Genomic DNA, 18,209 nt, shown 5'->3' on the forward strand with positions numbered 1-18,209 from the left:
TGGAAAGTCACCTCTGTCTGACTCCTAAATCGATCTGTAGCCTCTACTTCACCTCCAAGATGTGGTCACATATTTTTAAAATGAAAATCTGTGCAAATCAAATTCAACTTGTCTGAAAACTGCCTCGGTCTTCCTCCCTTCCTTCATGGGTGTCATTATTTCTCCGCCCCTGGGAGATGGCACTCAGAGACCCCAGCTCTCTCCTTTACCACTGGGGTCCCAAATGCAGAGCTCCCAGCTGAGCCTGGCAGGAGTGTGGGGGCTGCTCACAGGCAAGGAGCAGCCACTTGTCGCCATGTGCGAATGCAGCCCAGGGCTGTAGGTCTTCAGATTTGTCAAGAGAAACAGGACAAATCTGGAATCCAGGTTCTTATGTGAGGTCCCTTGATTTTTTTCATGATGGCCTAGATTTTTTTTTCTTAATAGACTTTATTTTTTAGAGCAGTTTTAGGTTTATAGAAAAATTCTGCAGCAGGTACAGAGAGCTCCCATATGTCCCCTTTCCCTATCCCCAAAGTTTCCTTTATTATTAATAATCTTGCATTAGTGCGGTACATTGTGTTACTATTGATGAACCAATGCTGAGACACTATTGTTCACCAATGTCCATAGTTACATTAGAGTTCACCCTTTGTGTTGCACATTGGATGGGCTTTGACAAAAGCATAACAAGGTCATGTAGCCACCATGACAGTCTCATCCTATTATTTGTAAAACACTTTAGAAGCCCAAACCCTGTGCTTTGCACACTTTTTCATCCCATGCTGCCTCTCCTTTTTGTTGTCTGTACTGCACTCGGTATTCGTGCTCCTTACCTCTATGTGCTCCTTGGAGTTTCTGGTTCCTGCACATGGACAGTTTCTGATCTCATCTCCCTACCAGACATGAGCTCCTGGAGACGCTCAGAGAAATCTAACAGTCTAGGTCTCCCCAGTGCCTAGGGCTTGAGTGCTTTGAGGATTCACTGTGTATTGAGTAAATGCCTGCATGGCTGCTGGGTGCAGCTGACAACCAGGAGGGAACCTGTGGCAAGGACCAGAGACCTGGGCAAATCTCAAATTTCAGTGGCTGCGGAGAGGAGTGAGCAGGCGTCCCAGCAAGTACAGTTTTAGAGCGGGGAGAGTAGAGGACAAAGCTTTGGAGCCAGTGGAGGTCTCCAAGGCAAAGGGAAGGAGCCACCCCGATAAAATGTCCCTATGCGCCACCTTTCTCTTCCCTCCAGCCTGGGCGACAGCTTCCTGTAGGAAAGTGGGCGATCAAGCAAGCATGGGAAAACACTTGAGAAGGAAAATAAGTAATAAGCTCCTCCCTGGTGGGGCTGACCCCCGCCTCCCAGCCCTGCCCCGTGGCAACCCTGGGCCCTGGGTTCCCTCCTACCACCACAGGCACACACTCCCAACTCTGCCCCCAATTAGCCAGAGGATCTAATACCTTCCACTCTGCTACAGGAGCGCAAAGGGGTGACTTACTGTTTCCGTAACATGCCTCTGTGCCTTTGTGCAAGCTGTTCCTTCTTCCAGCTGTGCCCTCTCTAAACTGACAGATTCTTTCTGCTCTCTTACCCTCCACACAAATGTCACCTCTCTTCTGTAAAGCTGTAACCCTCCCTTGCTTCCCCCCAAATCTGACTGTACCCCCACCCACAGGCTTCCATACAACTTTATTTTTATCCTCCATTGCCCTTGTGGGGTGGGGTGAGGCTGGTATGGTCGCTGTGGGTGAAGACATTCCAGTGTCAGAGGCAAGGCCAGTGCCGCCTGCAGGTTCGATTCTCTCTACAGCACACCTGCTGAGGGTACGCCTCTTCCATACAGGGGAGCCAGCTTCCAGGATAGGGCTGCGGGGGCAAGAACAGGTTTCTGCAAAGGAACACTGCCCTCATTCACAGACTGGTAGACATGACCCAGAGGGTCCAATGTATCCCACCACTCAGCCTAGCAACTCCTGGCCTACAAGAGGGATTTTGTCTGGGCTCCAAGTTATCTGGGGTGTGGCTTTACTTCTGATCACCAGGCGCTGCGTGGGGCTCGTGGTTCTAAACTTTCCTAGCTCACTGAAACTCCACTGAAAGCTATGGCCCCTGTCCCCAGGTGCACATACATACATGTTATGTTCATGTACACACATGCGCCTTTACACGCAAACACCCCATTTTACCTATAATTTTATTAACCTCAGGTTAAATTTCCATGTGCCTCAGGTCACAAACCCCCATCCCAGGAGTTGTTTTAGCTGATGGTCCACATTCCTGAGTGTGTTGTTATTTATAATAATAGTCGCAGCACTACTGCTAGTAAGGGTAGTAGCACTACTGGTATTTATTTAGAATTTGTAGTAAGAAGGATGTTCACATCCATTATCTCATCTTAGCTCCCCACAGCTCTGGCCAGATAGATATTAATATCCTTGTTTCACAGAGGACAAAAATGAGTCAGGGAGAATTACTCAGCCCAGCCGAGGCCATATCTAGGAGATGGCAGAGGGGAGACCTGACCTTGGTTACCTTAAGTCCCAAACCCCATGTACCTTCATCAGAAGGTTCCTGAGGAGCTGGGGTCCCACCTTAGAACATTCTCCAAGCTCAGGTGGTCAGGGTGCTGTTACAACAATACCAAGGAATATTAGGAGAATCTTCTTGCCCCGCCACTCTTCTGTCTAGATACCTGGAAGCCTTGGTCCCCCAAACTCCATAGACACACCATGGTGTATGACTCTAGATGAAAAAAAAAGCCATAGCTCCCCAAAATCAGTACAGGTGATCTGTAACATGAGTCCACCTTTTCAAACTTTTTAACTGACTTTCAGTAAGAAACACCGTTCATGTCATATCCCAGTACATACATATTTTCATATATAACATAACAAACAAATATATATATATCTTAACATACATAAAAAACATCAATATCACAGAGCAATACTTATCTTTATGCAATACACAGATATTTTGTTCTATTATTTTCCATACTGTTCTATTTTTAAATGCTAGTCATGACCCACTAAATCGATTTTATGATCTACTGACAGATTGTGACCTGTAGTTTGAAAACACTGCATTAACAGGCACAATAATTGCGGTTTTAATTAACAGTGAGCTATTTGGAAGTTGTTTGTAATTTTGCTGAGGTGGGCATTTGACTCCGGCTGCGCGGCTGGAGTTCAGACGCAAGTCATCCGGTCACGGAGTGGCCATAGCCACCTCCGCTCACTCCCTGGGCTTTGGTTCTTCTCTCCCTGTGGTGGATTTAGGAACCGGCCCTGGCAGGGTGGGGCTGCTGGTCTTTCAAGTGCTGTTACACATCTGTGCACATGTTCATTACAGACCTCGTTTAATCCTGTCCTTAAGCCAGACCCCCACTGAGTGACCTCAGACAGTCATCTCTGACCTGGGGTTCTCTCTTACAGAAGAAGAAGGGTGGGTTCAACTAGTCTGTGCTTCTCACAAAAGGAGTTTTGCAGCAATAAATTGTACATGATTTCTGTATGCTGTATGTATGTGTGTATATGCATGCTATGGTTTGAATGTTTGCATCCCTCAAATTCATATGTGGAAATCCTGATGCTCAGTGTGATGGGATTAGGAGGTGGGGCATTTAGGAGGGGATTAGGTCATCAGGGTAGAACCCTCATGACTGGGCAAGTGCCCTTATCAAAGAGGCCCGAGAGAACTCCCTAGCCCCTCCACCCTGTGAGGACGGCAAGAAGTCAGCAGTTTGCCACCCGGAAGAGGCCTCCCCAGAACCCAGCCATGCTGGCACCCTGATCTTGGACTTCCCAGCCTCCAATTGTGAGAAATAAATGTTTGTTGTTTATAAGTGGCCCAGTCTGTGATATTTTGTTATAGCAGCCTGAATGGACTAAATCTGTGTGTGTGTGTGTGCGTGCATGCGTGCGTGCGTGCGTGCGTGTGTGTGTGTTCCTGGAAGATTTGGAGAAAATAAAGTTTTATATTAATACAAAATAGCTAAGTTATGGAGCAGACCACAAAACTCAGATGCTTTTTTAAAGATACTTTCTAATTGTAGCAAATACACATAACATAAAATTTCCCATTTTAACCATTTTTAAGTGTACAATTCGGTAGTATCAGGTACATTCATAATGTTGTGCACCCATCATTGATCCATTTCCAAAACATTTTCTTATCATTCAAACAGAAATTCTGTACCCATTAAAACAATTACTCCCCATTCCCCACACCTTGCTGCCCCAGGTAACCTCGGTTCCACTTTCTGTCTCTATGCATTTTCGTATAAATGGAATCATACAATATTTTTCCTATTGTGTCTGGCTTATTTAACTTAGCATAATGTTTGCAAGGTTCATCCATGGTATGACATGTATCAGAACTTCTTTTTTAAGGGTGCATACTATTCCATTGTATGCGTAAACCACATTTTGTTTATCCATTCATCTGCTGATTGGCATTTGGGTTGTTTACCCCTTTTGGCTATTATGAGTAATGCAAGTATCAGTTTTGTCCCAATTTGGTGGGTATATCCAAAAGTAGAATTGTTAGACCATATGGTAATTCTATGTTTCACTTTTTGAGGAACCACCATACTGTCTCCCGCAGCGGTCACACCATTTTACAGTCTTACCAGCAATGCACTAATACCCATCCTAGTGGGTATGAAGTGTCATCTCACTGTGTTTGTGACTTGCATTTCTTTAATGACTAGTGATGCTCAGCATCTTTTCATGTGCTTATTGGCCATTTGTATGTTTTCTTTGGAGAAATGTCTGTTTGAGTCCTTTGCCCAATTTTGGATTGGGTTGTTTGGTTTTGTTGTTGAGTTGTAGTTCTTTATATAGTCGAGAAAATATTTGCAATATTTTCTTCCATGCTGTGGGCTGCCTTTCACTCTCTTGACAGTATCCTTTGACGCACAGATGTTAATAGTCACGTGTATTTTAAGGTAAAACAGGAGTCTAAAGGTGGCTTGGGGCTGCTCCTAGACTGTACCTCCCCTACTATGTACAAAGTCAGCCCTCTACGGTGGATCCCTTGGTGATCGTCTGGGAGGGACCGTTTGGTACAGTGATGAGATGGAAACTCAGCCCCAGTCGCCACCTGGGCTCTGTGCTGTTTTCTGCTTAATGTGAAGGATATCTAGACAGGAGCTCCAGAGGAGGGAGAGGAGCAGAACTCTGAGCTCTGCCCACTCAGACCCCGAGCCTCACCAGAAGCTGCTCAGTAGCCAGTAGCCTTCTGCCACCCTCAGGAAGCTGGGGCCTTATCGGGACCTGTCAGCAGTCAGCCCCCTGTGCCACCTGCCCAGCCTAGGACTGGCTGACAAGTATGGGAAGAAAGATGAGGTGGTTCCTTCTCCAGTCATCTCGCCACTGGCTTCTCGTGGAACCTGAACTCCCTCTGTTAACCTTGCTTCTTTGGGGCAAATGTCTGACCTCTCATCTGAAATGCCGTCGGTAACATTCACGACCTCAGTGGTCATTTGGACTAGGTGACCTCAGGAGCTCCATGATGTCATGTTTCTAGTATTCCAAAAGCTGGCAATGGAGAGATACCCTGCCAAACAGCGTTGTTTGCCTTTGCTCTATATGCCTGACGATGAGGTGTTTGTTTTCCAATGTAATATTTTTCAGAAAACAGGAAGTGGCATTGTAGTTGGGTCCATCCAGATTTTTTCATAGTCAGGGTCACTCTGTTCCTTTATTTTGAACAATGGGCTGGCTGTATGTGCTGTTTGGGGAAGACGCGGGAACCTGAAAGTCTCCTCATCAGGTCCTTTTGGAAGGCACCTGAAACACAAAATCAATTTAAAGAGAGAGGAGCAAAAAATGCGGTACAGATTGAGATTTATTCCTAGAAAGATGGTCTTCCAAATGCAAGTACTGTTCTCCCAGTTGCAAGTACTGGTTTTGTTGTAAAGGAGCTTTTAATAATTCCTGCAAGAAGCAGAGTAGTATGGAGAGATCTAAGCCAATCACTCATTTACAATTACTGTATTTCGTCAATTCCTACGTGTACTTAAAAAAAACAAAAAACATTTTAACAGCTCTGCAATCAGGATTCATTTCCAATCAGTAATGTCTCCTGATTATAATTGGCAACTTTTTTCGGGCTTAGTGCTTCTCAAAATAGTGGTGTGACTTCCAGCTGAGAGTGAAGTTCGTTGAAATACAGTCTTAGGTTCTATCAGTATTTAGAGGTCGTGAGAGCTAGAGAACCCCCAGAATTTCACCACCCACTGACACAGTACAGTGAGAGTCTCAGGCTGAGTTCCGCTGTACAAACATTTTTCAGCAATCAGGCAAACATTTTTCAGCAAACATGGTTTGATGATCTGTTCTGTAGACAGGTGAAGTCCCAGCAAGCTGCCCTTTGAGGGACTCTTACGCACACCTTTCTTGAAAGTTTACCTGAGACTGATGCCGCAGTCGCAGTGGCAAGTGTTAGCTGAGCTTCTCATTGGTTCAGGCCCCAGATACTCCCTAAAGGGCTCGTCTAGGCTCATTCAGAGGGGCAGCCACTCTGGACATCCCGTCACTGTCCCTGCTCACGCAAAAGGAGCACACCTGGCGCCACTTCTCACCAGTTTATATATTTCTGATTCCGTTCATTTCTCCAATGTAACAGCATCCACTGTGCTAGTTCGCAAACCCTCCTGTGTGGATCAAAAATAATCCCAACTGAACCAAAGTTGTGGCCTCTGGAGTGTGAGTTTAGGGTCAGTCTTTCAAGTGTTAATGAACCACCACCCCAGGGGCGTGGGTTAAAACTAACATTTCACACTGTGTGGAGTGTTTGAAAGCAAATTGCAAACAGTATAGTAAAATAATAGCAAATGAATACTTGGGACTTGGGATACATTTTTTAGCAACAGCATTGAACACAGCTTCAAAAAGTGCAGCTTTCAAATAACTTAGATGAAATTGAGACTATTTTTTACTTAAGCTGTGTTAGGATGACTCCAAAAAGTGGTTGTAGTTATGAAGATACTGTTGTTGAAGATGCATGTAATGCTTTCGAATACACTTATTTCTACGAAATATGAGTGGGAAAACAATGGTTTAAAATTAATGTGTTGGATATGGCAAGGGATTCTAAATATGTCTAACGAAAGGAATAGATTAATGTTATAAAAAGACTGTGTGCTAGTTCATTTGCATCCCTAGAAGTTATACGTTTTTTGGCCCCTCTTGTTGGGAAAGTAGCCCGTCAGCTTGTATTCAGCGACCTTACTTGTAAACATATTAGGCGGTTATAAGGTTTGCTGGTTGCGTCCTTCAAGACCTCGGATACACAGTGCGTAGGCTAAAGTTTACTGGGAGGGCCGTCCAGGACTGAGGTAGTCAGGTGCAAAATGCACCTCTTCTTCATTTTGCTTGGTGTTAGACCTGAAAGGACTAGCCTAAAACCTCCTGATGGTGGTTTTGTTGTTATGATTTGCCTTTTTTTTTAAAGGACTATTTCAGGAGGACGCAGCAGGTCCTTGAGAATGTATTACAGCCCATTTCCCCTTTTTAGCTATTTTAATACATTTGTCTAAGCTGTGGAACCCTCTTTTAAATGAAATCTTTTATGGAGCACTAATATACTATTGAAATATTAACAAAGGTTCACATTGTGTTTTGATTTCAGAACACACAAAAGCCTTTTCGTTTTATTCAATCTTATCTCTAGATCTCTGCAAAAGAGACAACAAACCAAACTGCTGTTTGAAATACTGGAAATTACACTCTGGTTTTTATGGTCTTGGTGAAATTAAGAGCTTGGCTTGTGATGGAAAGAGGCTAAAAAGACCAGTGAGTTCATTTGTCATTTTTTTTTATGTTTCAATTACAATTGACATTGAATATTATTTTATATTAGTTTCAGGTGTACAACATAGTGGTTAGACATTTATATAACTTACAAAGTGATCCCCCTGATTAGTCTAGTAGCTGCCTAGCAATATACATAGTTGTTGCAACATATTGACTATATTCTCTATGCCGTACTTTACATCCTGTGACTATTTTGTAACTACCAATTTGTATTTCATATTCTCTTCACTTTTTCCATCCAGCTCCCTAACCCACTTCCCCTCTGGCAAATACAAGTTTGTCCTCTGTATCTATGAGTCTGTTTATGTTTTGTTTGTTCATTTATTTTGGTCTTTAGATTTCACATATAGGTGAGATCATATGATATTTGTCTTTCTCAGTCTGATTTATTTCATTTAACATAAAACACTCTAGGTCTATCCATGTTATTGCAAATAGTAAGATATCATTTTTTATGGCCGAGTAATATTCCATTGTATATAGATATGACATCTTCTTTATCCAATCGTCTATTGATCGACATTTAGGTTGCTTCCTTATCTTGGCTATTGTAAATAGAGCTGCGGGAACATAAGGATACATATATCTTTTTGAATTAGTGTTTTGGATTTCTTTGGATAAATACCCACAATACCACAAGTGGAATTGTTGGGTCATAAGGTAGTTCTATTTTTAATTTTTTGAGGAGCCTCCATACTGTTTTCCATAATGGGTACACCAATTTGCAATCTCACCAACAGTGCACAAGGGTTCCCTTTTCTCCCGATTCTGGCCAACAGTTATTGTTGGTTGATTTATTGATGATAGCCATCTGACAGGTGTGAGGTGCCATCTTATTGTGGTTTTAATTTTACTTTCAGTGAGTTCATTTTGTGTTCAATTACAGTTGGTCCTCCATGTTGTTGGGTTCCGCATAATTGAAAATTTTGGGGGGAAAGAAGTACCTTGTTGCTAATTCCTACTATATATATATTCCTACTATATATTCCTACTGTATATAGTTAGGCCTAGTTCATAGTACACAGTCCAATGTTTGCATCTGTACTGAACGTGTACAGACATTTCTTTCTTGTCATTATTCCCTAAACAATACAGAATAACTATTTACATTGTATTAAGTATTATAAGTAATCCAGAGATGATTTAGAGTATATGAGAGGATGTGCATAGTTTATATGCAAATACCAGGTCACTTTACATGAGGGACTAAAGCATCCTCCGATTTGGGTATCTGTGCTGTACCAAATCTCCCGCAGATACTGAGGGGTGACTATATATCTGAAATGATTAATAGGCACAGCAAATATATCATCAGCCATGCTTTGTGACTTCCCACGATCATCCATTGATGTTTCACAATTTTGACAAGGATAAAAGCTTTGCATTTTAGATGCAAAGTAACAGTGTATTAATGTGAGAGTCCTTATTTCTTTGAACAGCGGGAAAACATGATATAAAAAATCTCCCATTTTTGAAATAGCAAGGTCAAGTTTGGTCTTACCTAAGTTTGTTTCAACTTGATTAATTGGCAAAGAGCATCTTATTTAGCATCTAGAATATAAATATCATTGTGAATACTCTGTATTTCTCATCTTCTTTCAGTAGCAAAGAGAAATAAGTCCTACTGCTGTATGCTAGGTCTTAATGCCTTTTAATCAAAGTCAATTCTCTTTTAAAGGGAAACTTATGAAACCAGAAATTAAATCCTAGCTCTACCACCTGTTAGCTGTGTAATCTTGGACAAGCCCCTAACCTTTTGATACCTGTTTTCCTGCCTGTAATATATAAAATTAATTTTCTACCTGAAAATAATAATAGCAAATGTTTGTTAGATGCTTACTTTATGGCAGGCTATTTATGTGGGTTCCCTGTCTTTAATCATAACAACAACCCATGAAGAAAGTACTACTGTTATTCCCATTTTACAGATGGAGAAACTGAGGCCTGGGGAGTTAAGTTCCTTGAATCCAGCACCCAGGTCCTTGACTGCTCTGCCAGCTTCCTGAGATGGCGTGCTGTGGGTAAATGAGATAAGGCAAGTGACAGGGTGACCCACACAGGCTTGGTGCAAAGTGGATGAGTCTCCCTTGTCAGGGTGACTTGTGCTAGTTAGTTGATGCACATCTTTCTCATCTCTTTCTTTACACGTACGTTTCTTGGGGACAGTAATTATCTTAGTCATCGTTTTTTCCTGTGCAAGGAGGGAATAGAATGGTATGGAGGATACCCACTTCCCTCTATTCTGTGTGTCTCAAACCTCTGCAGTTTTGATATCCATTGAATTCTCACTTTTTCCTTCAAGCTGCAGCAGCCCACCAAGAATAAGCAACTATACATTAGCCCTCACCCTTACTCACCACATGATAAAATGCAGTGAACAGTGACTGAATGAAGAAATGGATCACATACTACTTTTATTACTCCTCACTTTTGATGTTTAGTCTGGTCAGCCTACCTGGATGGTATGTGCTCTGAGAGTAGGGACCGTTTCTTTTCTTTTATTCTGACCACGACACTGAGTCGACTCCAGGGAGAACCAGAGGACCAAAGTGGGCATGTCTGTAAAGACCTAGCCGTGATCCCATTACAGTTTGAGGTTTTCCTGCTGTGCTTGTGATTCTTCCAGCACCACTCCTTCCCCCTGTGTCCTGCTACTGGGTGATTTCGTGGTGCTTCCAGCTTAGTAATTTAGACCTGGAAAACCAAGGTGTGCCGTGGCCCACTCACATCAGTGTTGTTTGTTTGCAAAGTATTAACTTTTATTTTTTAACCTGGGTAAAATGTACATGTGCTTTAAATTTTTCTCTTTATTATTCTGTAATTTAGAAATATTACCTGTCTTTTAAATTATGGTAAAATAGGCACAACATCAAATTTACCATTTTTACCATATTAAGTGTACAGTTCATTGACATATTCACAATGTTGTACAATCATCACGACTTCCCATCTCCAGAACTTTCCATCATCCCAAACAGAAACTCTGTACCCATCAAACAACAACTCCCCATTCTTCCCTCCATCCAGCCTCTGTTCTACTTTCGGTGAATTTGCCTGTTCTAGATACCTCTTATAAATGGAATCATACAACATTTGTCCTTTTGTGCCTGGCTTATTTCACTGAGTATAACGTTTTCAAGTTTCAGCTATGTTGTCATTCCCTCTGAAGACTGAATAATGTTCCATTCTATGTGTAGAGCACATTTTATTTGTTCTTCTGTGTATTCATTCATCGGCTGATGGACACGTGGGTTGTTTCCACCTTTTGATGTTGTGAATAATGCTTACCTCAGTGTTTTTTAAGAAAGAAAAGAAAGAAGCAAATTTATGACAATGACACATAAATACATTGGATTTTTCTACGTTGTTCCAAGTAATAACATATAGAACATAAAGAACTATGATAAGAAGCAAAAGTATAATATAAACAAACCACAAAACCAAAACATACTTTAAGTTCCGGGGATGAACATGATTGCTTTAATAAACAGGATTATATAAGTATTTGATGAAGGCCCAGGATGAGCCCGGCACACACCCTGAGTTTCCAAGCATCCCAGAGGGTCCCCCGCAACGATCAGGGAATGAAGCCTAGGCAGCTGCCTTTGCCCACAGCTAATTGTGGCTGATGCTACAGGAGAGATACAGGCAGGGTCTTCAGGCTTCTGAGGCAGGGACAGAACCCTCTGTGGGTGCTCTAAAGAGGCAGCAGATTTTGGCCTGGCGATAATGGGGGTAAAGGAGGCATCAACTATGGTACTTTCCAAGTTCTGCTCTTTCTTTGCTAAACCTAGCGAGTATTTTTCCGTTTCTTGGTCCTGTTTTCTCTAGTACACATTAATCACAACTGTTAAGCAGTCTTGAGCCTGCATTTAAACAACCTTGTTACTGCGAGTTGTTCTGTCTCCAACGAGCGCGATGGATGGATTTGCCTGGTCTGGTTTTTTTGTGTGTCTCAGGGCAGCCACACTCCAGTCAGCCTTCTGGAAGAGCTGCTTCTCTTTGGGTGATCTGAAGCATGGCTCTCAGTCCTCTGCTGCCCACCAGGATTCAGATTTGGGATCACACCGTCTGCCCAGATCCAGCATATGGTGCCATGGACAGCAAGCGGCCCCAGCTCTCCCCTAGCTGTGCAACCTTGGGGAAGTTACTCCATCCCTCTGACCCTCAGGTGCAACAGGAGGGAATTGGGTGACTTCTATGGCTCTTTCCAGCTCTACAACTTTATGAGTGTGCATATTCTGATTTAATTACCTCCCTCCAGCACTTTTGGAGTGACTCAGCAGTCTGATAGTTTGGCTGTTATTTTGCCATCACAAGTAAGTGTATATTCCATAAACAATCTGACAGTCTTGATTCAGCTGGAGTTTGGCTGAGACTGACCGGATTTCTTCATGCTGTCCTCTTTCAGGGAAGCAGCTCGGGCACCAGCTGGCCACAGGTACCCCAGACCATGTCAGAACTTTGAGTGGGGCCTGGTGTCGGGGAGCAGCTGCCACCCACTGGCCTTCCCAACTCATCTTCAAGATGCTGAGCGTGAAGCTCCCCAGGCTGTTCAGCATAGATCAGATGCCACAGGTATGTGCTCTCACTCCAGTGGTTGACATCCAGCCATGACAAGGGTGTGGCCTCTGCAACAGCGTGACTGCTCTGTCTTCAACCAGTCTGCTCTGTGCAGGCTTACTGTCTTCAAAGAGTCCCCCCCCCCCAGACTCCTCGGGATGAGAGCCTCCTGTTCCCCCACCTACACCGAACCTGGAAACGGAAGTGCTCCCAAAACCATTTATGTTGTAGCCCTTCCCTGTGACATCTGTATTTTATCCTGAAGCAAAGACATTACCGAGAATACAGACTCAAGCTGAGGAGATGAAGCCAGCAGCACCTAACTGGGTAGAATTTTTTTTAGGACCCTCCCATGGGTGCTTGAAAGCTGGCCAGGTAAGTGAAGTCACCTCAGGCCTTGCTTTGCAGCTGTCCCCATCACTTTCGGGAGGCCCAGGCCAGGCCATGAGGAGGGTTGTTGAGTGGGCCTTAGCCCTGCTGTTTCATAGACTCCTGGGCCTGGGAACTCTCTAGCCTGGTATTTGCAGGCCTGACTTCTACCACTGCCTCCACTGTTTCTCATCCATAGACCCTCTTCTCTAGCCACACCATGCGTGGTCTCTTTAGTCTGCCTGCCAGCTTGGACATTCACTTCTCTTGATCTCTCTTTGCAGAAGGCTTTCCTACCCACCCTCCACCTCGTTCCCTTTCCAGCTTCCTTCTTCATGCTGCAGGTGTCCTCTCCCTTCCCTGAGCCCCTTCAGCTGTTGGTTAGAGCTTCTGCAGGCTGCCCTGTACAGCTGCCTCTCCCTTTTATATCAACCAGCTGTGTGGCCTGGGCCACTTCCCCACCCTGTCTGAGTCTCACCCAATGGGGCAGGAGGTGGGGGAGCGCCACCTCCTGGCATTGTCAGGGATACAGTTCTGGCACATTCCTAGCTGATAGATTACTCACAGGAAAGGGTAGTTTCTCCCTTCCCTTAGAAGGTGGGACTTGGGTATATGCCTCGTAATTTCTAGTCTCCCTTGGGCCTAAAAATAGGCCTGGCTGGGAATGTTAGCGAGTTATTCAAGATTTGAACAAACAGCTCAAGGAATGGAATAAATATCTAGGTGTTGATTCCTACACAGACCCAGTTTAGCGACAAAACAGAGACGTCTAGACAACAAGTGTGGAACATGGCATGAAACTTTGCCAGGAAACAAAGGCCTTTTGTGTCAAACTGAGAATCTTATTAACCACAGCCTCGGCCCACAGGTAAACACATGACATTGTCCTGGCCACCTTAGTTCAGGGGTACAGGCAGGATGATCCCCGAGGTGCTTCTCATAGAGTGCATTTCCCCGCCTTGCCCTGCAGCTGTGCTACCTACTGTGGGAATTCAGACAACACTCGTAACTCTCTAAGCCTCAGTTTGCTTATCTGTAAAATGTATATGATATCTGGTAGACCAGTCTCACGGGGCTATTGTGAAGATTCAAGAAAAATGAAATAGAATAGTGGGATTATTATGAAGGAAAAGAAGCATAGCCTGATAAATGGCTGGGAGTGGTGTTGAGTAGGTGGGTTTGGGTGCTAGGGAACAAGGAGCCATCTCAACAGGCAAATGGTTTCTCCAGCCCAGGATTTCTCTAAGCGGGTGCTTAGATCCCCACCATCAGAATCAACTGGCAGCTTATTAACATACAGTAGCAGTGGTGATACTGGTATTGTTCTTGATTTTAATCAAAAGGAATACTTGCAACATTTCATCATTTAGTATAATATTAGCTCTCCCTGTGTGTAGGGATGTGAGACAGAAAGTGAGAGAGACAGAAAGTGTGTGTGTGTGTGTGTGTGTGTGTATTTGTAAATAATATTTATCAGGTTAAGGATATCCTCTCTATCCCTAGTTTCCTAGGATTTTTTTTTTGCTTTAATTAGGAATGAATTGTACAGAACTTTTTTTTTCTATCAATATATCTTTTGAGGTGGTCGTACAGGATTCATTTAAATTATTAATGTGGTGAATTACATTGATGGATTACAAATGTTATACCAACCTTACATTTTAATACAACTTGGTCATGATGTAATATCTTTTTAATCTATTGCTGGAATCCATTAGCTAATATTTGTTTAGATCCTTAAATCTATTTAATGAGTTGGCCTGTAATTTTTCCTTCTTATACTGCCCTTGCCTGGATTTGGGATTAAGATTATGCCAACCACAAATGAGTTGGAGAGTGTCGCCTATTTATTCTACGGAAAAATTTGTATACTATTAGAAGTATATTTGGTAGTGAACGTTTGGTAGAATTTATCTATAAAATGTGTCTGAGCAGGGCCACCATATTGCCCACTCCCACGGAGCACCATTTACCCTTTTGTCTACATGAATGTCACCTGGGAAATTGTGCAGGGAATAACTCAATCCTACAGCTGAATTTTCTTTGTGGAAAATTTTTTTTATAACAGCTTTGTTGAGATATAATTCACGTACCATAAAATCCACCCTTTAGAAGTATACAGTTCAGTAGGTTTTAGTATGTTTACATACACAAAGTACATTGCACAAAACTATCGCCACAATCAATTTTAGAACATTTTCACCATCTTAGAAAGAAACTACCAATTGGCAGACATTTCCCACTCCCTGTGCTGCCAGACCTATAGCAACCACTAATTTACTTTCTGTCTCTATAGATTTGCCTATTTGGGATATTTTATACTAACCAGATCATACAATAGGTGGCCTTTGTGAATGCCTTCTTTTGCTTAGCAAAATGTTTTCAAGGTTCATCTATTCTATAGCATGTATTGCTACTACATTTTTTTATGGTTGAATAATATTGCATTGTATAGATATATCATAGTTTGTTTATTCATTCATCAGTTGATGGACACATGAGTTGATTCAATTTTTTGCCTATTATGAATGATGCTTCTTTATACATATGTGTACAAGTTTTTGTCTTGAAAAACTGAAACTCTCCATTAAACAATAACTCCCCATTTCCCCTTCTCCTCAGTCTCTGACAACCACCATGATACTTCTGTGTTTATGATGTTTGACTACTCTAGTACCTCATATAAGTGGAATCAAACAGTATTTGTCCTTTTGTGATTGGCTTATTTATTTCACTTAGCATAATGTTTTCAAGTTTTATTCATGTTGTAGCATATGTCAGAATTTACTTCCTTTTTGAGGCTGAATGATATTCCATTATATGTATAGACCACATTTTGCTTATCTGTTCCTCTATCGATGGACACTGGGTTGCCTCTGTGTTTTAGCTATAGTGACTAATGCTGCTCTGAACATGGTGTGCAAATATATCTTTGAGACCCTTCTTTCAATTCTTTTGGTATATATCCACAAGTGGAATTGCTGGATCATTTGGTATTTCTATTTTTAAGTGTTTGAGGAACCACTGTACTATTTTTATGTTATTGACTTAAGTTAATTGACTGTGATCTGAGAATGTCCTCTGTATTATTTCAATCCTTGAAATTTGTTCAGACTGTGTGACCTGGCACATGAGTATAACATGGTCAAGGTAGTGGCCTGTGACCAAAAAGCAATTTCCATAGAGGGATGAGTGGCTTAGTTCTGAAAGGAGGGAAGATTTCCCTCCCAAGTGCATTGTGATATCTACTACAAAAAGGCATACTGCTTTTAACTCCCCTGACCTAGGAGGAACATTAACCAGAAAGAGTCACATGGCCCCAACCTAACTGCAAGAAAGTCTGAGAAATGCAGGAAAGCACATGGATATTTGGTGAGCACCAACTGTCTCTACAATATCCAACTACTTCACTTTTTGGATCTGAGAACTGGTGACTTTCAACAATTCTAGAAGCTTATCAATTATCTCTGCAAATATCACGTGAAGACCATTGTGTTTTCTCCTTCTGGAGAAATGTTCTCCGTGTCTCTTACTTGATTTTTATGTCTTCTATCTCTTAATCTCCTTGGACTGCATTCTGGATACTTTTGGGGGGATTTTCTTTCAGTTGACTAATTTTCTCTTTAGCTAGGTCTAGTTTGCTATTTATCTTTTCAATTACTTTTTATTTCAATTATTTTAATTTCTCAAAGTTATATCAGGTTCTTTACAAATCTGTGTCTCTTGTTAATATTTTTAAGCTTTTTCTTTCAACATATTGTGCAACTTATTTTATATTTCAGTATCTGTTCTTGGAGCTCTCTTTCTGCCATGTACTGTTTTTGCTGTTTCTTATTCATGGTGTTTTGTTTCCAGGTATATGCATGCTTGTGTTAAAGTAGAAATCCTTCAGAGAGGACATGCATTTGTTTTTGTTTCTTACCTAAAGATGCTACAACGCTCTGACCTCTATTTGTAACCACTTTATTTTTCCACTTGAGATTTCTTGGACCACATAGACAGGGTAGATTTGGGTCATAAAACTATATGAAAATGAGCTATTGGTTCTGAATTCTTGGGAGAGATTTTTTTCAGAGAGACACCTTTCTTCATTGTCTCCTTCTACCTGGTGGGATTCTTTTCACATTCACTTATCTTTAGAATCCTAGCCTTATTGGTGAGGCTAGGTCTGCTAATTGGTCTCCTATTAGATTCTGTGCCTTTGATGGGCCTTGGGTTTCATCTCTTATTTACAACGTCTGCCAGCAGGAACTCTGATGGGGAAAGCAACTTACCTCGCAGGGTTTCTGGCTTTCCTTTGTTTGGAGGCTTTGTGACTTCCTTGCTTTTGTGCTCTCTTGTTGACACATTTATCCAGTAGCTGATGCAGACTTCTTCTAGCATTTTAATTGTTTTCGTCAGAAGCCTCCTTTATGACACCTAGTAGACCACCATTTTGCCAGATCCAGAAGTCCCTTGGCTATTATTCCAGGTCCTTCCTTGATCACTGGGTCCAGTGATCTCTTCTTCTGACAACGTTGATAACACTTAGCATTTTCATAAAATGTTTGTAGCAATCCTTGGTTCCACTGGGCCAGGTGCAGTGAGGCATGCATGGCTTTGCAATCCCACAGACTAGGGGTTGCGTCTTGGTTCTGCTGTTAATTATGGCCTTGGAAACGTCATCTCCCTGAGTTTCAGTTTCTTCATCTGTAAAATGGGCTTGACAGTTCCTATCTTGCAGAACTCTCATGATGATCAAGTGAAACAAGGTCTGCCCCTAATGTGTGTTGGGTCTCAATCAGGAGAATAAATAGAGGCCACAGACCATATGACTAAATATGTAAAAGTTACAAATGAAGCTATCAAACAGTTACATAAAATGGGTATTTTACACTGACGATATCCCTTCATAATAACAACAACAACATGTCAAGCTCTGATTTTATATAGCTAGAGCTGGCAAAATATCCAAAACAACTAAATTTCATTATTATTGCACATGTCTGGATGTAATGTTGATGGATTAGTGATGTTTGGATAAGTAGCAAAATAAAAACCATTTATACATTATTACATGTTTATTCCATAAAGTTTATTTTTCTTGACTTCATTTCAGCAAAATCATGAGTTATATTGTAATGAACATTATCACATAATTTGTGTTCTATTAACAGTGATGCCAGATTGTACCACTGTTCTTGAGTTATTGAGTCTTGCTTTCTTTCATTAATTTCATTGCAAAAAACTTTTGCTGAGCTTCTTTTCAGTTATGCTGAAGTACAGCAAGTGGAATTATCAAAAATAGTCTTAGAGCTACATTTAGAATGAGAAATGAACTATAAATTTTACATATCAAGTTCAAACATTGTAATGAAGTTGCATGAGAATTATAATTTAGAAGAAAATTAAATTTTAATTTCATATGAATCACCATCTTTTATATAGCTGTTTCACTCTCTCAAAACAATATCTAGATTCATACAGTACTGGTTTTATTTTTTCTT

At 41.8% G+C, this 18,209-nt stretch overlaps 1 protein-coding gene across 3 annotated transcripts in view; it reads left to right on the forward strand.

Annotated features, from left to right (window-relative positions):
* Positions 1-18,209, forward strand: part of PAQR5 (progestin and adipoQ receptor family member 5) — a 70,183-nt gene that overhangs the window by 21,623 nt on the left and 30,351 nt on the right. For all 3 annotated transcript variants that reach the window (XM_081048522.1, XM_081048521.1, XM_081048520.1), the window contains exon 2: positions 12,203-12,369. Coding sequence is in view for 2 of the 3 variants with exons in the window: in XM_081048520.1 (XP_080904646.1) it covers positions 12,203-12,369 (167 nt within the window). In the remaining variant the exon portion in view is untranslated. The remainder of the gene's footprint in view (positions 1-12,202; positions 12,370-18,209) is intronic.

Source organism: Rhinolophus hipposideros (assembly GCF_964194185.1).
Source record: "Rhinolophus hipposideros genome assembly, chromosome: 5".
NCBI classification, from domain to species: domain Eukaryota; kingdom Metazoa; phylum Chordata; class Mammalia; order Chiroptera; family Rhinolophidae; genus Rhinolophus; species Rhinolophus hipposideros.